At 37.9% G+C, this 25,533-nt stretch overlaps 3 protein-coding genes across 4 annotated transcripts in view; 1 reads left to right on the plus strand and 2 right to left on the minus strand.

Annotated features, from left to right (window-relative positions):
• LOC136254823 (uncharacterized) overlaps nt 1–2,648 on the minus strand; it is a 22,565-nt gene extending 19,917 nt beyond the window's left edge. For both annotated transcript variants that reach the window (XM_066047580.1, XM_066047579.1), the window contains exons 1-3: nt 2,307–2,648; nt 1,363–1,433; nt 971–1,034 (exon numbers count right to left, since the gene is read on the minus strand). In XM_066047580.1, the coding sequence (XP_065903652.1) occupies nt 971–1,034; nt 1,363–1,433; nt 2,307–2,401 (230 nt within the window). In that variant the 5' untranslated portion in view covers nt 2,402–2,648. The remainder of the gene's footprint in view (nt 1–970; nt 1,035–1,362; nt 1,434–2,306) is intronic.
• Nucleotides 2,520–14,984, plus strand: LOC136254825 (inorganic pyrophosphatase-like). Its single transcript, XM_066047581.1, has 8 exons — nt 2,520–2,796; nt 5,660–5,721; nt 8,996–9,052; nt 9,147–9,266; nt 9,349–9,435; nt 10,536–10,599; nt 10,642–10,704; nt 14,830–14,984. Exons 1-8 carry the CDS (start codon nt 2,670–2,672, stop codon nt 14,967–14,969), a joined length of 720 nt encoding a protein of 239 aa, XP_065903653.1. The 5' UTR covers nt 2,520–2,669; the 3' UTR covers nt 14,970–14,984.
• Nucleotides 14,985–19,452: 4,468 nt separating this feature from the next.
• The window catches only part of LOC136254830 (uncharacterized), a 93,650-nt gene continuing 87,569 nt past the window's right edge, over nt 19,453–25,533 (minus strand). The window contains exons 10-11 of the mRNA XM_066047588.1: nt 20,653–21,014; nt 19,453–20,053 (exon numbers count right to left, since the gene is read on the minus strand). Coding sequence (XP_065903660.1) covers nt 19,706–20,053; nt 20,653–21,014 — 710 coding nt within the window. The 3' untranslated portion in view covers nt 19,453–19,705. The remainder of the gene's footprint in view (nt 20,054–20,652; nt 21,015–25,533) is intronic.

The raw sequence follows: 25,533 nt of genomic DNA on the forward strand, positions 1-25,533 counted from the left end.
AGCAATTATAGGAGGAATACTGCACATGTATACTCATAATAGTGTTCTGTGATACAGTGCATTTTGTGTATCGCATATCACCATCAATAAACTGTTTGACACGATACTGTATCACGATACTATAATGAAGTGGTCATGGCTAGTTATAACTGGCATATTAGCTAATAGTTGTAACAATATCCAATTTATCTGTACCTTAAAGAACCAACACTGATTCTACATTCATTGTGTATACAATTTCTTTATTCAGTGAATCCTGCTAAACTACAGTAATAATAATTATACTGATCATGATGTGACAAATAGCTAGTGTGTTCCTGGTATGATTTTTAGTATGGAGAACAGAGTTGCTGTTAAAAGTACAACTCTACCTGGATACCTGCCTCTATTACACCACCCAGACAGCTACCACAATCATTTTATTATAATAAATGCTCCCACAAAGGCTTGTCCGGATTTCTCCGCATTTTGGTGAGTTGTCAAGATGGTTAGTATATACAGCAGATGTTTACTGCTAGTTCCTTGTACTTAAAGTGTAACAGCTACTGTTTTTAGAAGACGAATATTTTAGCCATAACACAGTAACAGTAGCACTAATAAACGCGTATTTGTATGGCTTCTCGTAGCGTTGCATTTTATAGCACGGGTAGGCATTCTGTTCGAGTATTTAAATCACTGTTGCAGTAATAGAACGCTTACTACCTGTTCTACTAGAAAACTTCGATATATCGATACTTCCTAAGTACATTATCGTATCGTGATACTTATTTGCTGTATCGATATATTGCCGTATCGATATGTATTGCAGATCCCTAACTCATAATGTACTTACTTCTGTAGTACATTCACAGATACGTGCACATTGAGTACTACATATATGCAACAATAATCAGTCACACACAGACACAACACATATCCACATGCATTTACCCACATTTACCCACATTCACGCACACACGCACACACATACGAGATGATGTCGGATGTTAGATGTTCTTTACTGTCATCTTCTTCCTCACTGGATAGATCATCATCTGTAAAGGGACATTTTATCGTGTGTTGCATATATGTAGTACTCAATGCCGTGTCCGCGTGTGTGTGTGTGTGTGTGTGTGTGTGTGTGTGTGTGTGTGTGTGTGTGTGTGTGTGTGTGTGTGTGTGTGTGTGTGTGTGTGTGTGTGTGTGTGTGTGTGTGTGTGTGTGTGTGTGTGTGTGTGTGTGTGTGTGTGTGTTGGGAAAGGACACACCAATAGTCAGCTCAGAAAACCACTCTAATACACTACAGACAAAACATTTCACTGTCAATACATACGTATGATTGCATGTGTGCAACATATGTACATATATACACAGTCAACTTACCATCATTAGCTGCAGCCTTATCTCTGAGATGTACACCAGACACCTCCATGCTCTCCATACTAATCTCATTACTGTAAGAACAACAACAATAAGACTGGCATATAATAGGTCATTGTAGGACACTGAAACTAAAACTAACAATGTATACTGTATAAGGTGTATGTGTATGGATTACATTCAACTGTACACAAAGCTTATACGTACACACACACAAAATGAAAGTTCTATCACTAGAATAGAACATTGTGTGTGTCGTCACTGAATTACATATGTACTAAAGACACATATAGGAAGTGCAATAGCTTGTGAAAGTACCAACATATACACATACCTAAAACGAGAACACTTCTCTGGCCCCAGGGTTGTTAAAGGTACTAAACTCATTCAAAACTCTTATCTTCCAACACATCTTCATTAAACTTTTAAAATATTAAAGTTGCAAAACAGTTGGTAGACCTCTCCTTCTCAAATATGGAACAGTGAAGATGCTTATAGCGTAATGGCGACAAGGAAGACATATTGTAAATTGAGGGTGGTCACTACCAATAGGCCTGTAAACCATGGGATCAAGGCTTTTGATTGACAAAAGTATACTTTGAATTTGCCTTAAAAACAGCCTTTAAATTCTCGATTTGCATGCAAGCCACTGTCTAGGATGTCTTGATTGCTTGATTCAGTGCTAATTTACCTCTTGATCACTTGATTTTGATCCCTGTTGCATGTGGTTCTACAGGACTATTGGTAGTGACTACCCCTTGCAAATCCATTAAAATTTTGTGAAAAGAATGATAACTGCAATTCATAGAAACACTCTTTGCTGATCAGCAAATGATGTATCAATTACCACGTACAATCTCTAAGTAACATCACTTTTACCACCTCACAACTACCCGTGGCACATACAATTTAATGGTGTGCATTATTTAAGTATATTATCAACTAACCACGAATAGCTTGAGGCGGATTCATTTTTGAGCGGAGTAAATCTCACGCGGGGAGAAGAGAAGCTACTTCGTGGTCTTGATTCTGCTAGACCCATCTCTACAGCTCCACATACCCCAGCGAACACCGCCTTCCTATTAATACGTCATCAAACGCCTTGCAAATTGCTTAAAATGGGAGAACCCCTGTTTTTACTAGAAACCTTTTTGAAGCGTTTTTTTCCTCTGAAAGGCTGCACAATTTTGTCCTTTTGTCAGCATCAATAATTAGGACAAATTGCAAGCTTGAAAGAAATCATTGTCTGCAGTTATTTAGAGAACAGCTGGTATAGGAGGGGGGCCTTCCCTTGACCACGTATCACGTGTATGTTGCGTGCTCTAATCCGTTCTTATCGCCCCACCAGTAAGCAGTTGTTAATCACTAACAGGAGGATGTCGTTTACTGTGGAGGAGCGAGGGTCACCCAACACGCTGGATTACCGCCTGTACTACAGTGAGTTGTGTTGTGTGCATGTTGATGGGCATTAAATGGAACATATATGTTCCCGCCTGCTTACTACACCTTGCTGGTGGTTAAATATCAATCTCTAAGTATTAGATACATCTCTGATGTCAGTGTGCACCATTCAGTGGAGTAAAGTAAATATTTTGTTTTTCACATGTCTGCCATCAAATATTAGTAGATCACACTATGTGTAGGCACTTCTAATAATCTATCACGCTACCATTAATCCTATGGAATGGGGAGGGGGGGATGACACCCCTACAAATCACGTACGCCCCTCAGCGACTAAATCACAAATCAACAAAATCTCAAGTGGTTTCGCCCACACTAATAATTATAACTGCTTGAAAATTACTCTCAAAAACATATTTCTAAACAATACAAGCTCACAGTGATGCAATACTAGTTTTAATCATGAACTACTGTGCTTCAGAACACAGTAATAACATCACAAATCACGCGTGAAGTTTCAAACCACAAATCCAATTTCATATCACAAATCAGGTTTCAAATCACGTACAGATTTGTGAAGGTTTCGCACCCCTCGGTTTAGGGTTATGTAAACTGTAAATCCAACAGTACCAACTATTGTTGCTGTAGGATGATGAGTATTTAAATGTTAGTCTTGTATTTCCTTCATGGCAATGTCTGCGGCGTTTGTAATACAGTATCATATAGTACGGTAGTACTATATAGTAGGGGTTGATAAGAAATCATATGGTTTCGTGGATTTTCGCACCTTAAAAATGCCTTGTAATAAGTTTTATCTGATAAAACCACCTGGAATACATTAGTACTGTTATAATGATGCTGTATGTTGGGTAAACAGGTGAATTTTTGTGCCGCTTGGTGTTGGAAAAAAAATTCACCTAAATTGCCATTATTAAAATTTTTACCATTAATCTACCATCACAGCCATTTCTTGGCCGCCACCTTGGATTTCACATCTTTTTTCACCATAGTCTTTTTGAGGGCCGCACTGTTTTTTTTATAGCTTGGCTGTTTTGGATTAGATATAATATACATGCTACAAAAAGTAAGAAAACAAGCTCAAAAATGTTGAGAAATGATCCAGCAGTAAAAAGGAAGGAAACAAGATTAGACGACTTCTTGCTAAAATGAGACACATTTTAATACCTACTTTTGGCCTCAGCTAACATTTTTGAGCTTGTTTCCTTACTTTTTGTAGCATGTATATTATATAAACCCTTACTCCCTTTTGAAATTTTAAATTTTTTAAATAGCTAGTTGATACAGGTTTTTGCAATTGAATTCGTCGCCTTTGCAATTGAATTCGTCCCGTTTGCAATTGAATTCGTCGGTATTGCAATTGAATTCGTCGGTATTGCAATTGAATTCGTCCCGTTTGCAATTGAATTCGTCGGTTTTGCAATTGAATTCGTCGCTTTTGCAGTTGAATTAGTCGGTATTGCAATAGAATTCGTCGCGTTTGCATTACAATTCGTCATAAACAAAACGGCTCCAAGAAACCAACCCGTTCATTAAGAGATGAACTATTTATGCCTTGGAGAGTTACACTTGAGACACTAGAAGGTAATTGAAGCTGGTAGTACACGAAGTTGATAGCTGTCTGACAAGTTAATTAGCTTGCTCGCGAGTGACCACACCCATCGCGACCACACCCATCGCGAATGGCGTAGTAGAGTTTGGAATGTTGTTGGAGAGGCTGTAGAGGAAGAATTATTGCCTTATAAAGAGTTGTTTACTACTGTTGTACTTGAACAAGTTCTTGTAGCAGCTGCTACATCATGTTTTCATGTTTGCTCCAGCTGCCATTCTTGTTATGGACGAATTTAACTGCAAAAGCGACGAATTCAATTGCAAAAGCGACGAATTCAATTGCAAACGTGACGAATTCAATTGCAAAACCGACGAATTCAATTGCAAACGGGACGAATTCAATTGCAAACGGGACGAATTCAATTGCAAAAGCGACGAACTCAATTGCAAACGGGACGAATTCAATTGCAAAGTCGCCGAATTCAATTGCAAAAACCTGTAATCTCAAATTAAATGCTGAATAGTTTGTCTGGTGCCACCGACCCTGTTTTAGGTGCCCTGACCAATAAGATCTGGTCTGTCTAGAATCAAGGACTTGTGCCACCGTTACCAAAAACTGGTGCGTCCAATCAAATCACAGTTATTGCCAATTAAATGTATTATGGCCAATTAAATGCATTATGGCTGCACGACGTGAGTTAATACTGGGATGAAAGTCACAAAATGAAAGTTGCTTGAGTTCTTTTTGTGTCAGGGTGAATAAGCCAGGACGATTTTCCATTTAATAGTCGTGTGTAATAGACGCCTTCCCTTGGAAAGTAGAAATATTGCCTCCACAGCCTAAACATCAACTGCCCGTAGAAAGTAACTGATTGAAATCCCTAAAGCATCACTGTCGTGATTGGATTCTTTGCTATTCGTGATCTCTTACTATGGTTGTTAACATGAGCCGCAGTGTAATTATGTGTTTCTAAGCACAAGCCCTGAATGCTAGACAGACCACACCCTATTTTTCGGGGCGCTTATAAGCACCTAAAAATAGAGTTGGCAGCACCAGACTACTGAATAGTATACTCCCATCTTCATGGTGTACATGTATACTGGAGTAATGTACTACATAATGTGGCGATACCAATTTTCCATTGTGAACTACAAGCATGTGGACATGCATCTATGTACTGTAATATTTACTGTGGTATACGATAATGCAATAACTGGTTTGTATACTTTGGTAGGTCTTCTTTATTGCTTATAGTATGTACTTACAGTGTTTTGAATTTTGCACGTGTGTGTGTGTGTGTGTGTGTTTACCTATATGTGCATTAATTAGGGAAAGCTAATGGAGCTGCTTGTTCACCATTCCATGATATTCCGCTATACTCCAGTGATGATGTGAGAAGATAGTAGTAGTGTTTGTTGTTTTATGTTGTAGTTATTGCATTATACAATTCTTGTATGAGTGTTAGTTATCATTGAAGTGAGACTTATCACAACTCATTTACTTTGAAATGGCTCATTTGTAGTACTACCTGTATTTAGCTTGACATATTAAAAATAAAGCTTATCCGGCAGATATGTAGGCTTACGTAGTTGTATATGGCCCAGTATAAGTTTTCACTATTAGTAAGTTTACAAATCTGATAAGTTTTATTTCCCATTCTTGTAAAAATTGTAATGCATAAAACTTTTCACCTGTATGACTCTGGACAAGTCTATTTTGTCCTGGCACTGTATAGGCTCAAAGAATAAAAATTTACAGATGACAATACAGCTGTACACTGTAGTTGTATGAAAATAATATACATCACAAATATATTACTTTTTTGACTGTGGAGGCAGTATGTAAAATTTCATGAATAATAGACCAATGAAAATTGTTCCTGCATATTTTCATAAAAGTACAATTTAGCAAACAAGTTGATGCTATGGAGTATGCTACTTCTAAAAACCAGGCACCCGTGCAGTTAATTCTATTCCTTTTTAGTTAAACAGGCAATTGTACATAATACTGCATTTGTACTCTCCTCATATCACTCACTGGCTTAATTCAGTTTAACTTGTCTCTGTTTTTACTATGGTATAAATACCCACCGAACTGAGCCAAACCGAAACAGGCCAACCCTCATAAATTAGCTATGCCAGCACAACTCGGTTCAGTTTTCTATATTTAATATGTTCACTAGATATTAGATCAAAATAAAGCTTAAATGGATAAAAGAAACCTGGCCTATATCGAATGGAACAATTCAACACTTCATATTAGGAAGGCCACACGATTACTTACAGGTATCAACCACGTTGTAGTGAGGGAGTAGTGAGGGATATTAACAGCAAGTATAAGCCATTAGCCATCCCTAGCACAACCATGCTATTGCGCCACTGTCTTTCTTCCTAACCACTCGTAAACAGAGTCCTACTTTATACCATTTTCCAAGCTAGCAATCTTCATTATAGTGGTCTGAACGCATGCCCATAAATGGAATGTAACAGTTTTATAAATCATATGATTTAGCTTGTGTGCTATTGTTAGTTTTGCCAGATATTTGTTATTTAATGTGTTTCATAATTCTTTAATCATTTTTTTGTAGTTTGGTAATTACTTTGCTATGCCTAGGAAACAAACCACTTTAACCACAAAGTGTGCTCAAAAATATCTTCTCTACTGTAGTCTACGTATCTTGTTTTCTGACACAAATTGTTAGGAGAAAGCCTCAAGACCGCCCATTGTTTTCCGTTTGCGTAAGCATGGGACATGCCCCTTTCACCTCAAAGAAGTCCCTTGGTAGCTATAGTCTACTTAGCTAGGTACGTCATTTTCAGTTGTTTTATGCTCATATGGATTGTGAAGGCCAGGGCTCAAAATAACGTTCTACAATCAGCCAATTTCCAGTCAATATTGTGCAATGACTGGTTAATTTTATTGTTGTCCAGACATTGTGGCTGGATAACTCAGACAGAATGCTACACTACTGCTGGAGAGCAGCCTTACAAAGGCTGCAGTATTTAATTAAGCTGTTTGTTTATGGTTTGTGGCCACAAGTTTTACCTCAAGCCAAAACAGTGAGGTTTGAACTCTTGTCAGCTATACATGAATGTGCAAAATGTATTTAAAACCATGTTCTCCAGTGTTACCTTTGACTTATGGGATGCTTGAAGTTTCATTTAAGAGCTAAAAGACTGTTGTACTGGACTAGAAACAGTGTGTTGCATTAATGTATGACATGGTTACATTACTTTTGGCATGACTACATCTTTAGTACTGAAAGCTTAACACTGGGTACCAGTACATTTTATGTTTTGACAGGACAAAATCTGTGTTGTACTGGCAGTTTGACAGTACACTCAAAAAAAATTACCGGGAGCCCTGAAGGCATTCATAATGTCTTTAGTAGCAATTTTCGCTTCATCTGTAGTTTAAACTGGTACGAATCAACTGCCTTAAACTAAACCATTATCTGCCTGGAAGCTTAATACAGGCACTATGTGTGACTGTCTCAACAATAACCTGACTTGTTTGCACAATTTCTGGGGAAAAAGGAATTTCTCAGCATTATCTGCAGTGTCCAAGGAATGGATCACCAATATTTCAGCCTTCTGTGGTGAGTAGTTTAGGAATTATAGTGCTAGACAGTAGGAAGAGTAAAACGATCACTTAAGTACAGCAAATATACTGAAAATAAACTACAGGTGCTTACATTCGCATCCATAACTTCCGTTTGTATTAGTCTACAATGTTGCAATTTGGCTTACATGTAAAATATTCACCATGGATTAATATATCAACTAAGGTGTAGTGTTAGTGTACCATAGTCACTTACACATAACATGGGTATGAAGGCGGTTTAGTTAAGAAATGACAACAATCTTGTTTACGTACTGTATTACTGCATTGTAAACAAAGGCACATGATATGCATACCATTGTGGCTACAGAAACAAAATAAAGATTTTCAAACACTTCATGAGCAGGCAAATAAGATAGTGTATAGTTTTAATCGATTTGAGTCTTCCTTCTCCGAGTAATGACCCAATAAAAACAAAAACTTGTATTTTTTTTTCTTTGTAGCATGCATAATTTTATGATTTCGTTTTTCTCAGTACGCATGCTTGTGTGAACAAGTCAGGTTTTTGCTGAGACAGTCACTTGTATGGCTTTCATTTCTCATGTACAGGCTGCTTTTAGCTTACAAAGTTTTGCTCACGTCAGTGCAGAAGACAAACAAACATACACACACTTTCAGTAAACCCATGGGCATGTGCCTGGTTTAAAAATTTATACCTTTACAGTATATACATATGATATACACTGTATGAGACCAAAAAGTATGTAAGAGACAAGCAATCATTATTGAGAGTTTAACAATTTTGAAAGACTTTGCAGTTTATCTCTTCACCTTTTTGCACACCATATTTGCTTGGTTAAATACTGCAGCATTTATTACCTTACTTCGTAACACTGATGTAGCGACTATTCAACTTTGACACCTCTTGATGCTCGAAAACAATGTTGAAGCCCTTATTTTCAAAACCCGATAGTGGCACCACTCAACTGTGGCTGCTATTGAAGGTGTGACATTTACCCAAGTAAATATGGTATAATATATAGTTGGCTACTATATAACAAAGGTGAATCAATAGTTGAAGTAAACACACGTGTACTTTTACAGAAGAGTGTCCTCAATATGGTTTGTGAGGTACCTCGATGGAGTAATGCTAAGATGGAGGTAATGTGTTTGTGTGGATTAGTAACTGTAAATGTATGTATGTACATTAATATGCTTTGCATGTAACTGTATGTACTGTGATTATTATCTACAGATTGCTACTGGAGATCCCATGAACCCAATTAAACAGGATATTAAGAAAGGAAAACTTCGTTTTGTCAACAATTGCTTTCCCTATCATGGCTATATTTGGAATTATGGAGCTCTCCCTCAGGTAAGATCATATACTTGATAATATTGTTGTGTTTGTTGAGTGTTTTGAGCCACTGAACAATATTTGTATGTGGTTTATATAGACTTGGGAGGATCCATCTCATGTTGATAAGAACACATCATGTAAAGGAGATAATGATCCTCTGGATGTGTGTGAGATTGGATATAAGGTGTGTGTGTGTGCGTGCGTGCGTACGTGTGTGCGACCGTGTGTGCGTGCGACCGTGTGTGTGAGTGTGAGTGTATTATGTGTGTGTATGTGCATGCATGTATTGTCACATTTTACTTATTGCGCATTGCATTATTTTTATTTACTCACATTACCCAGCTGTATAATGGGGACCTGGTGATATGATGTTATCAGTGTTGTCGAATTTTGGGCTCCACAACCCAAGACTTTTCATAGTCCTAACTGATTTTCCTACACTGACTCTAGCACTTGAGTGGAGCACAGGTAGCCATTACTGGGTTAGTGAGCAGCAATAGCTGTGATGGGCAGGCAGGCAGGCAGGCAGGCAGGCAGGCAGGCAGGCAGGCAGGCAGGCAGGCAGGCAGGCAGGCAGGCAGGCAGGCAGGCAGGCAGGCAGGCAGGCAGGCAGGCAGGCAGGCAGGCAGGCAGGCAGGCAGGCAGGTGGAGATAGAAAAACAGACGTATAAGTATAAACAGAGAGCGGCAGATAGATAGATAGATAGACAGCAGTCAATTTGAGGCTGAGCAATGCATTGTAGCCTCTAGCATTTCTATTGTGATGTGGATCATCTGGCAGGCAGTAGTAGTACTTTAACAGTATTGAACCCTTAAACGTACATACACAATTCGTGCAAGTAAATCGGCTGATTTTTATAAAACATTTAAAAAAAAATGTGTGTGACTATTTTTACTAAAAGCTAAGGTTAAATGATGGCTTTGAAACTGGCAGTGTGTCAAGCTTTCTTAACTTTATTAGCACATAAACCATCTACCAATGGAAATTACGTTCATTGGGCTGCATAACATTATACAAAACTAAATAATCATTGCAACAAATTAAAATTCACTCATTTGTTATGATACACTAAAGATCCATATCTGGTCTCTCTAATCTTGTAAATGCATAACATGGCAGCCATGTTGTTAATACCTGATTCACGTGAACTTTACATGTCATGGTTCTCCAATGAACGGCTAAAACTACTAGCATTGATTTTAGCTAGATAACAGTGATCTACAAACACACTTTCACAGTTGGGCTTGTTATTGACCACGTACATGTGCTGTTAATCTTTACAGGTAGCTAAACGTGGCGAGATCAAGAAGGTGAAAGTGTTGGGTTGTCTAGCAATGATTGATGAAGGTAAAACATCATTGTTGGATCAGTAACTATGGTAACATATAGGAGAGACTGATTGGAAGGTGATGGTCATTGATGTGACTGATCCATTAGCTGATAAACTCCATGGTAAGTGTGTTTTATGTACGTACACTAAAATGACAAGTTGACAACTACATAATATGAATATTGGAAAATCACCCATATGGATGCTTTTGATACCTAATTAAAATTTTATTGATTGAATAATCCATGCAAAAGCAACCAAGTTGTATAAAAATGGTGTAGCCTTTAAAAGCCTGAGTGAAAAAAAAAAGCCTAATAAAAAGTGGCGGCCATATAATGAATTTTAATTCATGCCACTTCATGGCTGCCACCTTAGATTTTACATCATTCAGGCTTTTGAAGGTCATACCTTTTTATCATACAGTACGGTAGTACTGTATATTAGGAATCATGTAGTTTGGGCTTTCTTGCCCAAAAATATCACCCTAAAACTAATCTAAAATTTCCTTCACAACAGCTTGCAGTATTGGTTAGGCATAGCCAAGCCCAAAAATACCTTCAGAGTGACCCCAAACCCTTCCAACAAGTTTCTATGAAATGTTAAAAATTTCCTATTAACTGAATTTTCTACTGACTAACTAACCGATGCCTTCAGCCAAGCATAGCTTGACAATGGATAAGGCTACGGGTTTGATTTTTTCACTGTTCGACGTCGCTTTGTCCCGAGATGTACCTTTTTGCCAACCGCAGTACGTACAATGCATGTATCATGGACTTACCTTTGTCCTCCTTTGTGTTCCAGTTTTTTTTGCTGACTACACAAGGTGTCGATTTGCGATAGCGTGATATGACTTCGCTCTGGCTTTGTCATGCTTTTTGCCCTCATTGTCTATGCGACAGGATTCATTGCAGAGAAGTTTCTTGTACTGTTCTTCGTTTGTAATGCTGTGTAACAAGCGGAGCATAGCTACAAACGAAGCGTAATGGCCACTTCACTTTTCAGTGCATAATGATTATTGGGGTGTGCATTCATATGCAAAATTATTTTATGGAATGTCTGGTGCCTCGCCTGGCACCATTCTTTCTTCTAATGTGGTACACCTGGATTCAGTAGTCATAATTGTGTTATTAAAAAAGTAAACAAACAAGTACCGTATGGAGGGAAACTATGACGCTGTTATTTGGCGAATGACCATGAATTCGCCAAATTTCCCCATCCAAATATTTTGCTAGTGAAGAAAACAGCAAACCTAGCCTCGAACTAAACAATTTTGTACTCGACCTAGGGCTACTGGGCCAGGTATTAAACTAGAGCCAAGCCTGCCTTGACTACTTTACTAGATAGCTATAGCTAGCTGTATCCGTGATCCTCAAACCTCACCTCGGAATGAGCATGACAAGTAGCGAGTGCTACCATATCAAGTACAATATTCACTATTCCAGAGGGTGTAGATCTACTGTCTATATAGTATTACCTTTTAGTTGATCGCTGACTCCAGGTTCCAAAGAAGTGTGGTACTCCAGATCCTTGCTTCAGGCACAGCGATTAATTAATTAAATAGGGCGTGCGCTTTGCTAACAATTCGCCAAATTTTATTTCGCCAACAGTGATATTTTGCTTGATTCCCCAAATTTTTCCTCTTCCAAAGTTTCCCTCAGTACGGTAGAAGGAAAAATTAGGAATTTTAAGCTGGATTAGAGATCAAAGAACAAAAAAGCAGGGAAACAAGGGAACAGCTAAAAAGTTGTGAAACAAGGGAGGTTGCCTATACCTGCAGATATACTAGTGGACATGTAGTCCCTAATTCAGTCTATAACTAATCCAGCTTAAAATCCCTAATTTTTCCTTCTACTTGTACATCAGGCCTTAATTTAATTTTTAAGGTGCTGAGGATAAATGTCCTTACATATTCACAAATGTACAGACATAGCGTCAAATTGTACAGACATGAGCTAGAGGAGCACTTTGTATAGACTGCTGGAATTGGAATAGGGAGTTTCCATTGAAAGTTTTGAGGTTAAACACAACCACATAGCTGCAACATATCACCAGACTGTGGTAATAACAGCTGCTGGTGATAGCAGTACACAAAGGGGAGGTGGCATTGGTAAATCCTTGGGTTGGGAAAATGTAGTATCTCCTAGCAACCAAGTGACAGTTATTGTTAGCACTACAAACAAACATGCACACATCAGCTTTTATGGTACCACTATTGGTTTTGCAAGGACATGGGTGTCTGCCCAAAACTAATTATGTGCAGACATTGTGCTATTTGTGCGGATGTACACGGCAGCATATAGCTTGGCTATTTTGTACATTTTTAAAGTGCACCAAAGCTCAAGAAAATCGAGGTACACATTTGCGTTTTATAGTGGTTTTTGAAAAGCATGCAAAAAGAATAATCTAACTTGCCTGAGCCCCCAAACAGAAAAAAATGAAGGAATGAGAATTGTATTTCATGGTTGCATTAGGCAATCTTGCTTAGATGTGGTATATATGTGGCATGCTGAAAGTGGCCATGGTGTGATGCGCTGGCTTTCTTGGCTGCATGACACACTATAGTCTGTTCGCATTCATCTGAGCCCTCGTTTCTTGTTAATAATTCTTGTTACATGGGTCAGCTGCCCAAACATTTTAGTAGCGCTGTGAAGCCCTTTAAACACTGTGTTAATCAAAAAGTGCTTTGATACAGGCAAGAACAAGTGAGTTATGAGGCTTTAAATATATCAGCATGCAAACATGTTTACAATGATGCTTGTTCCTGTACAAAACCATTGGGAGTGGACACATGTTCTAGAGCTGTACTGATATGGGTTTTTGGCATGTACCGATATCCGATATGGATACCACCAGAAGAAACCGATAACCGATAGTCGATCCAATATTTGCATTACAAACAGAAGCCATAGATAATCTATGCAAAAGTGTACTCTACAATAATATGTGCACATCATTGTTCACTCTATGCCTGTGGTGGTATATAGTGGCTTGTGTTTCTATTGTGCAATCCAGACAATTAGGCACCCACAAACAATTTAATGCATACTCCCATGAAGCCTTAACTGGATATTTCTGCATTACCCCACATTTTATTGGCTTGTGTGAAGGCTGGTACATTAGGTTTCCTTGGTTATCCTGGGACTGTTCTTTTATATTACAAAGGTACTATATAACTGCTTCATTTAAGACTGATAAACTTTAATTTCCAGCAACAAACATTAGAATTGAGTGCATTTGTATGGCTTCTTGTAGCATAGCACTTGCTATACAGTGAACAATAAGCCACTAAAACGGCCACATTAACATAGAAAACCAATGCAATAAATTATAATCCGTTTATGTACAAACTATTGCTGTATAAATATCAGTAGCGATATCGGTCCACCTACTGTTCTGTACCAATACCAATATTGATAAAAAAATGCCATCTGATATTTTGGCCGATCTGATTATCGGTACAGCTCTAACATGTTCATCTCTTTGATATTACTATATTTGGCAGGGCTCAGGTGAACGCGTACCAACTATACCATATGTCTTGATAAGCTTTATGATGTCAATTCACTTCTTAATGATTTTAATTGATTCTCAATTCCTTGAATGATTTTTTTTAAAATGTTTTTAAAACTGTACCCTGCATCACCCTAAACATTAAAAAATTCTAATTATATCATATGGTTGATTTTTTCATAATTCAGTCACATATACATCATAATACAATGCATCTTGTCTACTTTTGGGCCAGGAATGTTTGGCCTACCGTAATCACTTTGATCCTCATACTTGCTGTGATGTAAATATAGCTCAAAAATTTCATATTTTTTTACATATACATGTATTAAAATCTGTGTTTAAAAAAAACACTATACAGTACTAGTGATACATTTTCATATCACGATAATCAAGATATCATGGGACTTATATCACGATAGGCATGATATATTGAATATGGTAATATTTTCATAGCAAAAGTTTATTCGGTCAATTTATAACAGTGATTTGACAAAGTTGACACTTGTCTTTTATGCATCACCACATGTTGCCAGAGAAATATCCTCAAAATATCAAGTCACTTTTCACTAAATAATTTGTGTTTTTTTATATATCACGATATAGATTTTTCTCTATCACAATTATCATGAAATGTCCCTATCGTGATATACGATATATCGTGGTATCACTAGTATGTACATACATACGTACAGTCACATTGCAGTAATATTTTTGGTTTGTTGTGTACTCTACAGATATTGGTGACATTGACAAACTGATGCCAGGTTTCCTTAATGCCACAAGGGAGTGGTTTAGGATCTACAAAATGCCAACTGGAAAGCCACCAAATCAGTTTGCATTTGATGGGAAATTTCAAGATAAGGTAAAGTTGTAATACTCTGGGACATATATGAAGACACACAGTGAGATGGTAACAAGAAGAATAACTTGTTGCATATGTGGCTCTATGTTTCCTTAGCTGAATGGAGCAAGGACAGGCTAATTGCAAGTTTCAGCCTCATATGCCAATAACTTTGGGAGAATTACAGTCCTACAAAGTAGCAACAACTGAAAATTTGATTTGTACAGAAAGTATAGGAAGAATAAATTACAAGCACTTACTAAAACAATTGTAACTTACAAGCAGAATGACGTATGGAGTTGGAAATTGCACAATCGTGTTCGGAATGAATAGGGGAATCAATTACTGGGTAAGTGTTTCCCTGTATCACTATTCTTCACTACATACAATGACGAAATCAGTGAAGAAAGATCGATCGTGTTCTATTGCTTTGACGTGAGATAAACAAACACCCATAACTTGCATATCCTTGGATCTACTGTAATGAAACAAGATTTTCGAGCTCCTCTTGAGTAGGCGGATAAGATGATATTCAGGTTTTTATTGGTATACTTTTCATCACTAAGAACAAAGCGTTCACATAATTTATGGAAATTTTCAATGATACACAAATTTTAAATTTAGGCTTGCGCGAGTGTGTCCGGTTTTCACGGACCCGCTCACTAATGATGAAGCATAAATTATTGTAATTTCTCTGCACCATTACCTTCAATGTGTTGTAGTGGACAAGAAATATGCAATGAAAAGTAAAAGTAGCTGGATGTTGAGCACTTTATTTTGAACATTGATATTGTGTTGATACACACAGAGACTAATAAGGAAGCAGTGCGACGGGCTCAGATACAGATGGATGTTCAGCTTATAGTGTAAAAAAATTTCTTATGCACAGTAATTGACTTGAGACTGACTGTACACATAGTTTTATCAATATTTGTAACCTTGTAGACATTTGCTACTGATATTGTTGCACAAACAAATGAGCAGTGGAAGAAGTTGATTAATAAACAATCAGATCCTGGTGGACTGAACTGGTAGGAACCATGTTATGTTACAAGTGTTGTATGAGGAATGAACTATTCTCATTTGTACACTACAGCTCTAACACTACTTGTGGTGGTAGTCCTTACAAGATTAAGGAATCTGCTGCTAATGAGGTCATCAGTAAGGTGTGTGCGTGTGGGTGTGTGCGTGTGGGTGTGTGCGTGTGGGTGGTAATGCTAGATGGTATGGCATTTTGATCCCAGCATGCATCAGATTTTGAGAAAATATCACAGTGCTTTGGTATCCTGGTAATCAATGAAACTAATCCACATCTAGTGTTCTAAATTATTAACACCAATGCTTATATTCTTTGCTTATCATACAGTACGATAGTACTGTATAGTAGGGACCACAAAGGAGTAGGTGTGGCCCACGAAATAACATCACTCTAAAACCAGTTTCAATTTTCCCAGATGACGATGAGGCAGTATTGGTTAGGTAAAACTAAGCCCTAACAAGCTTTCAGATCAACCCGAAACGCTAACAAGTTGCTACAAAATTTTTAAACAAGTTTATTTAATGGAATTTTCTACTGACTGACTGACTGATACCTTCAGACAAGTGTAACTTGATAACGGCTATGGCTACGGGCCTGCTTTTTTCACTGTTCAACATCAGTTCGGCCCGAGAGGTACCTTTGGCATACCGCAGTATATACAATGCATTCTTCATGTACTTATCAGTGTCCTCCTTTGTGTCCCATTCATCTTTGTTAACAGCGAAAAGTATCAATTTGGCGGTAGCACATGATTAGATTGGATTATCCATTTTTGTCAAAAGACATGTGATGGCTTTTCTTAGAAACGGAAAACGTCCATATTTTTCATAATAGCTACTTTGATTGCAGAGGTGCTTTTTGAACAGTTCTTGATTCGTACTGCTGTGTAACTGGTTGAATATATCCAACAACGAAGCGCAATGGATACTTCACTTTTTAGACAATAATTGATATAACTGGGGCGTACAGCACCATTTCTTTTTGTTGGTACGTGTAGATTGCAGAGGTGCTTTTCGAACAGTTCTTGATTCATAATTGCTGTGTAACGCGTTGAACATAGCTGACAATGAAGCGTAATGGATACTTCACTTTTCAGACGATAATTGATATAGTTGGGGCACATGGCGCCCTTTCAGTTGCGGTATGCGTGGGTTCACTAGTCATAATAATGAAAGATAACAAACAAGTACACAAAAAATTTGGAATTTTCAACTAGAGTAGGGATCATAGCACATCGATAAAAAGTACTGAAACAAGCTGGAATATTAAATCACAGTAAAACAATAAGAAGTGTTATATCCCTACTGTGCATTTTTATTATGGTATCTTGAGCACAATAGGGACATAGCACTTCTTATTGTTTTACCATGATTTAATATCGCGCACTACTCCAACTTGTTTCAGTACTTTTTATTGATGTGCTATGATCCCTACTCTAGTTGAAAATTCCATTGTTTTTGTGTACTTGGACAACCAGCTAAAAATTCAAATTGGAAATGTACTATACGTACTCATGTTGAACAGATTGAGTATTTTACAAAATTTTCAGAACAGGTCATTACCTAAACTACAAATTCATATGAGCGGTGTCTTCTACACTCACGCATAGGGCATGCTGGCTTTCCATGGCAGCCAAAAAACAAAACACCAATTATGTGCCTGTAACATGGGTAATGCAAGAGTTGTAAATTGTAAATTAGAGTTCAAAATACAGAGTTCTGTACAAAATTTAGTAACCCTCAAGCACTGTATTATATAGTACTGAGCTGGATCCTGAAAAACAGATAAAAATTAAAAGTGGATTTTTTCTCAAGAGAGTTGACATTTCAGCCCAGTAGATGATTAGTGGTAACAGCAAAGGTGTCAACAACAGACATGTATGGTTTGGCTCTATTACAAGTTTGGAAAAGGCTATAGTTGACATTGCATTTTAATGGCTTCTTCATAGGAAATGTATTGTGAAAAATTTGATTGGTTGTAAATATTGTCAGATATTTGAATGAAAAGATTTTTAGTGGATCAAGCAGTACTACAAATGAGCCAAACTTCAAGATCATGTGCAATTGCATCCATGAGTTATTAAATGTTTTTGAGGATCCAGCTCAATGCATACATACTACAGCACCTTCCCTAAACTCGAGTACCACAAAAAGGGGTTTGGATTACTAGATTCCTGTGTGTAACTGCCATGTATAAATATTCCCACTAGTCACCATCTCCAGGACCACCAGTTCCCATTGATGCAGTTGGTTAGTACATAAATTACTAGTTGTTGTTTAGTTTATCATTTGTTGTCATCGACAGTTGACACATGGCATTATACAAGTTTGTTGGAGAAGTAGATGTGGACTGGATTTTGCTTATTGCAATTTGTTACTGTAACACTAGCAGGTTGTGTGTGCATGTACAATGTGATAGAAATATTCTATTTTAGTGATCATCTCATCTAACTTAACTACAGATCTGGTCTATGTTATTCATGCATGAGTCTGGTTTGTAACGTGTATTATCAAATGTAATACTGTTTGTATGTAATCATTAACACACACAAGTATATACACACACTTCCTTGTTGCTATTTAATGCACATTATAGTAAACACACACAATTATAGCTGTCAATTCTAATATACCACTGTGAGATAGTTGGTGCTAATAATAACTTGGAGCATACTTCCTCACTTTCTGGACAATATCATTAGAAGGATACTCACCCCAACCACTAAGAACAACATGTCCATACTTTGCAACGTCGATAGTTCTAGTAGCAATCTGGGCTTGGAAAGGTTCTTTCAACTCTTTTCACATAAACATACTGTCAAGCATGTCTACTTCTATCTTTACCTCATACTAGGAAAGTGATGCATGTAAAACAGCTCAGCTGTAGAAAAGACTCCATGAAACTTTAAATTTTATTTACCTGTTTTACAGCCCAAGGTATTCTTGCATGGATTTGAATCATGATAAAAATTAGTGATATCCTCCCAATACACCTTCGCTGTAAAAAAAGGTGCATCCAAAAAACTACCAAGTACCTGTAACCCCTAGTATTAGTATGATTCAACACTGTGCCGTTTACTTTGTTTTAAATGAACCATGGCACAGATCTAACCAAAACCAGGATAGCATTACAAACATGTTAACCAGTCTTGAATGGCCTACACTTCAGAACAGAAGAGCAATTGCTAGACTCACCTTACTTTTCAAGATTGTCAAGAACTAGTAATACCTGATCATTGCTTACCGTCACCAACCCCAGTATCCTACACCCATCAATTGCAAACGAGTTGATGTGTACAAATACTCCTTCCTCCCTCGAACAATTATTCAACGGAACTCCCTACAAATTCCTGACAATGACACAATTGATCTCAAAACATTTAAGAATGCTGTAAGTACGTAATACAATATGTGATTTTAATGCTCATTAGTGTGTTGCCCCTAGTGGGCTTTGCTAATTAACAATAATGATAACTATTAAATATGTATATGCTCTCCCTTTGGTGAGATTGTTTGCTTAAATGTTGTGTTGGTTGAGTGTTTTGAGCTACATGAGAACAATTGACCACAAGTTTGTAATTTGTGACCAGATTTGTGAAAGGGGTCTTCTACACACCCAATTTACCAACTTTGATGATTAAAAGCCATAGCCATGCCCATTGCCATAAACATAGATTATTAATGTTCTATGATACTGCAAATAGTATATCTGACACATTTTTAGTTAATAGCTATGCATAATATAATTCTATGGCTTCCAATACATTATCAGGTGGGTTTTTACCCCAACCACTCTCGATGATACATCCATAATCAGCAGCATCAACATGTCCTGACTCAATCTTCAATTTAAAACCATCTAGTAAAGATCTTTTAATAAGGACAATATGCCAGCAATCCCATCCTCTGTCTTGACCACGAACTGTGTATATCAATGACTGTGGCTGATTATCCATTTTAATTTCCACCATATCTTTCCAATTCCATGAACCCTTAGCTGATAATTGACATTTTGAGGTGGGTCCCTTCAGTTGTAGACATCTAGTCTTTGTGAAGTCACATGCATAGGCAGTCTGTGTGTTTAACCCTTTATTACCGAAGATTTTTTTATAAAACCGCAAGTGTGAAAACTTTTATGGCTTGTGTGAAATGTGGGCGATACGAGTGGACCCCACCCATTAATTAACCCATCAAGCTATATACCGTTTGATAGCCAACTCTCTCTTCTACCAACACAGCTAGAATACTTACAGATCACACACACAACTCACGCGCTATGAAGCGAAGAAAGCGTATCTTCTCCGTATCGCCATGGCATTGAAAGATGGGCGCCGCCATCTTACTAATCAACGCGATGACATCACACTATTTATTTTTAGAATCCTTATCACGTGGGGAATGGAGTAACTCCAACTAAAGCCTCCTAGTAGCAGGGAGAAGGCGAACATGGAGTTTTAAACAGGTATTATTGTTTTGTATACGCTATTTTATATTGCCAAGTGCCATAACTTGCCCATGCTTCTTCCTATCGCCGAACGGTAAACTTCATTAAAAACGCCCGGTCCTTCTGAGCAGTTTGGTAGCAATTTCAGCTTCGTAGCCCCTAGGAAAAAGGAGTTATGGCTCCGTTTATAAAGGGCACTCGTTATGGCAATATATTAGCCATTCGATAATAAAGGGTTAATAGCTTTTTATTGTTACATACTTCTATACTATTCCATGTTTCATGGTGCAGAATTTCTTCTTGTACGTAGCTTCCACTAGTAGCTTTCTGGTGAGGTCGACAAGATGCATGTACCTTGATCAATATTCCTTGTTCCCTGGTCTTATGACCACAAGTTCCAATCCCCATCTCATCCAAACACTTAGCACACTCTACTACCCACTGACCTGAGTAGCTACAGTCAGTATCGATGACTAGTAACTTTCCTTTGAGGTATATATTATAAAGAATCAAGATGTCTTGGAAGGTAATTGTTCCATCTTTGAAGCACCAGTTACCTGTACCTTCTTCTCCATAACCAGTGTAGTATATCTGAGCTGTATGGGAAGTAGTAATGTGCAATTACTATTGGTTATTTGATACTTACTGGAACTATAATTAATTACTTAACTGTTACTTATTTGTTAAACCAGGCGCACGCCCACAGCCAGCCAAGGCCGGCTGTGGGTGCACGCCTGGTTTACTGAAATTGTTTTCGTAAAAGTGTGTGTGTGTACCTATCTACCTATGTTTGTCCGTACGCACCCATGTGAGCAAAATCGTTAAATAAACTGCCAGGAATAGCCTATTGCTTCAAGTTGAAAGGGGGCATATCCCTTACGTATGCGAACAAAACTGAAGAGCAGCTTTGAGGCTTTGTTGAGAGGATTTGTGAGAAAAAACACATTAGTCACACTATAAAACAGTTTAGAAGATATTTCAGTGCATAATATGTTGGTAAAAGCGGTTTGTTTAACAAATGCTTCCTTAGTAGTGCATAGCAACATAACTGAACGAATTACGAATATTTCATGAATTACAAAATACGAGAATTAACTAATAATATTATTGCACAACCCAAAACTACCCTATTGTAAAATAGTAATACATAGTTGGTTAATTCATAGTAGCATACGTATACTGTCTAATTCCAGATGAGTTAGCTAGCAGCATGGCACCTGGTTTTTAGAAGTAGCACAACATCAACTTGTTACTGGAACTATACTTAATTCCAAGCCCAGTGGCGAAGGGATGAATAAGACCAAGTTATGGGCCATTCAGGACTCAAACCTGGCTAAAATGAAAGTAAATGAACAGTACCTATCCAACACCACGGAGTTGTACAGCCACACACAGCCATGTACTTGTTGGCCAGAGCTCCATTTAGGCCCAAGACTGCTCGTACAGCTTGCCACTGGGCTTGGAAAAAGCAGCCAACATAAGCAGACCAGTTAACCCAGTCTGGTTGTGACAGTGAAATCTGATAATGTGTTCATGTAGCTTTGTGTTTGTGACAAAAAAAAAATCAAACCTGCTGTTGTGGGCGATAAGGCCGGTTTTGCCAGATCAAGTCACATATATACTCTCGCTACATGTTGCCTTGCATATATGACTATAAACTAAGATTGTTTTTTATTTAATACGATCTTCATGTGCGTAAGCCATAATTTTACATTTTGTTGCAGTAAACCCAAGAATATTAACATTATAGGCACTTGTTTACGTGATAGTACATGATCAGTCTTTCTTCACTGATTTCATGTAGTGAAGAAAGGTGATACAAGGAAAAACTTTCACTTAGCTAAGTAGACTATATAAATAGAAATTTGAAGAAATATGCAGTTGTGATGGGTTTTTGCAGATTCAGTCACATATCATTGAGGCAGAATGTATGTACATGGGTACAATTAAAATAATAGAGGTATACATACACACATATTATTCTTTGCACAGACATATATAACTTGAACACATACATAGTTGATTCAGTAAAATAATTGTGGAACAGTGATAGGATAGGCATAAAAGGAATAAAATTGAGCATAATGCAGATGCTTAGTGAGAAATAATAATTATAAAACACAGAAACTTTAAAAATGGAGGAATGTGAGTTGGCTAACTGATTGTAAAACTCTATATCCATCAAGAAGAAAGGAGGCTAGTTAGTGAATATTATTGTGAGTTGTGCTATTTTTTGTTGACAATAATGTACAATACGATAAAGTAGATTTGTTACATTATAAGAATTTACACTTCTACTTGATAAAGTACTGTGACAGTAGTAGAGATAATGGCAATGTCTTTGTGTTTAACCCATTAACCGTCATTTGGTGCCATATGAAGGTTTTGTTTCTAAGTAACGTACAATAGTTGTCAGGAAATTCTTTTGACATCAGTTTGACAAGTTTCCTACCAATGCATGATGTCGCAAAAGGTCACACCCACAGACCCCCCTTCCCGTAACTATGATAAAAGGATCCCTCCCGCAAAGTTGATTCATTTTGCACGAAAGTGATGTAATGGCATCTACACGGGTTTTAGAAGAGGATTTGATTCAAATCATTACACTAGTGCTATTGAAAATGATTTATCTGACAGAGAGGTTTTGGTAGCATACACGGTAAGAATAAAATCCTAGATTAGCAAAAATACAATAGATAACTTGAAAATCTAAACAATTACGTATTACAAATCAGCTACATAGGTACAACACTATCTAATTACAGGTAACACACATGTAATTATATTGTACATGTAATAGTTGTATCATGTACCCGAGTGATTTGCCTGATATGTACACCCACGCTCTCGGGCCGTCATGTACCCGAGTGATTTGCCTGATATGTACACCCACGCTCTCGGGCCGTTATGTACACCCACGCTCTCGGGCCGTTAGGCCCGAGAGCGTGGGTGTACATATCAGGCAAATCACGAGGGCACGTGATACAACTGATATGTACCATGTAGGCTAATAGCTTACTGCGGTGGGCGACTAATCACCCAAGCCAATATGAGGTAACCCGCTGGATTTATTATATAGAGTCTTGTAAAATTTGATTATGGGTCAGCAGCAAGTAACGTTGCAGTTACGTTTGTTAACATAAATGGGTAAATCCTATGAATATCACGAAAACACTCAATTTTGCGATTTAACAAGTGTTTCAAAGTTGCTACATCGTTTAACCACTGTTTACAATGTTTTCTAAACATCCAGAGGGGTAAGCTTCGCTGTAGAGTGGTTACGTCGTGATATACGAAAAGTGGGCGTGGTATGTAATCAAACACGCGGACACGCGATTGTAAATTAACCATGACACTAGTTCTCACCTTAAACTTCCGTTTGTCAACTCATAGGGTGGTAAGGGTGTCGAATCGCCTTCGTATGAGTGCTGTAGAATGCAAAATCGGGTTCATGGTTTTCATCACGTGAGTAATAATAAACTCCCACAATTGAATACTGCCAGGACTCTTATAAAAACAAACAACGTTACCTCATCAGATATATCAAGGCCATGGTACATTTAAATGTATCATGGCCAGCCATGGTTTATTTTAAATGTACCATAGCCAGCCACGGTTTAACTTAAATGTACCATGGCCAGCCAGGGTTTATAAGATATGTACCCTGGAATTTGGCTTTGAAGTTAGGTGGTTTCATGGTACATATGTATTTATTACATTGTTTACAAAACAATAACTATATTTCAGGGTAGTAGTGGTGATGATAACGGTGACGATGATGCAGGTCCAAGTACTCCAAAACGGCCAAGGCGAGCTTAAGTAACCAGAGCTCAATGCTGTATGCCATGGCGTGACTGTACAACAAGGCATACACCTAAGGATGATGACGTGGTTACCAGTGCTGGACGTGGATGAACAGTTAGAGGACATGGAAATACAGTCGATAATGATGATGAAGGATCGATACCAGCAGTCATGGGACGTGGGGTGACAACTACAAGGGGAGGGGGGGATGAAAACAGTGATGATGAACAAGCAGTATTAGTGTGGATGAGGAAGATCTAGAGGTTGCAGTAGATCTAGAGGCATGTCCAGAAGTCGTAGTCACAGCTCTAGAGACCGTGATAGAGGGAAGGATCGTGGTAGGGGACGAGGAACAACAACAACTCCAGGATCAATACTACTCACCACCCAGGGTCAGAAAATCACCTAGAGGCAGTGTCTGATAACTGGCACAAAAGGGAGCCTGATTCTTGTACTTGCGTATACAATAAGACTCCAGGCTTCACTGTACCAATTCCACATGGTACATCTTCACTAGATTTATTTTGTAGGTTCTTCACTGATAAAGTGTGGGACCTACTAGGGACGGAGACTAATAGATATGCTCACGATCATCCATCCACAAACCTAATCCTCAGGTTTATGATGATGTTGACATCGATGAGATGAAGGCAATTGGAATATTCATCTTGATGGGAATACTTCGACTGCCTCATCTTGAGATGTATTGGAGCACATCAGAATTACACAAATGTTTCCGCACCAGGCATATCTAGTATATTTGAGCAGATCTTCTGCTTTCTTCATTGCTGGCATCCTTTCAGTCTAATTGTGTACCAAAATAAACTGTTACAGTAGATGAGGCTATGATCCCTTTCAAGGGACACTTGTCCTTCAAACAATACATGAAGGACAAGCTGACCAAGTGGGGAATAAAGGTTTTTGTACTAAGTGATGCCAGCAATGAGTATGTTTACAGATTTAAAATATACGCTGGAAAGAGCATGGATCAGAGTGTTGAACTAGGGCTGTGCTCTAGGGTAGTGCTGGAACTCATGGAAGGCCTAGAAGACCACGTGTTTGAGCTGTACACAGTTAATTACTATACAAGCCCACAGCTGATTTTGACCCTCTACAAAAAGGGTGTCAACTGCTGTGGAACAGCTAGAACTAACCGAAAAGGCTTTCCAAAAGTATTAGTAAAAAAAGAAAGAGAACAGAGGATACCATGACTATAGATCAAACAGACCTCTTCTGGCAGTAGCATGGTTTGATCGGAAGTATGTCTACTTCATAACCACTATGCACTGAGAGGAGACAACTGAACCATGT

The sequence above is a fragment of the Dysidea avara genome, chromosome 4, assembly GCF_963678975.1.
Source record: "Dysidea avara chromosome 4, odDysAvar1.4, whole genome shotgun sequence".
Taxonomy (NCBI): domain Eukaryota; kingdom Metazoa; phylum Porifera; class Demospongiae; order Dictyoceratida; family Dysideidae; genus Dysidea; species Dysidea avara.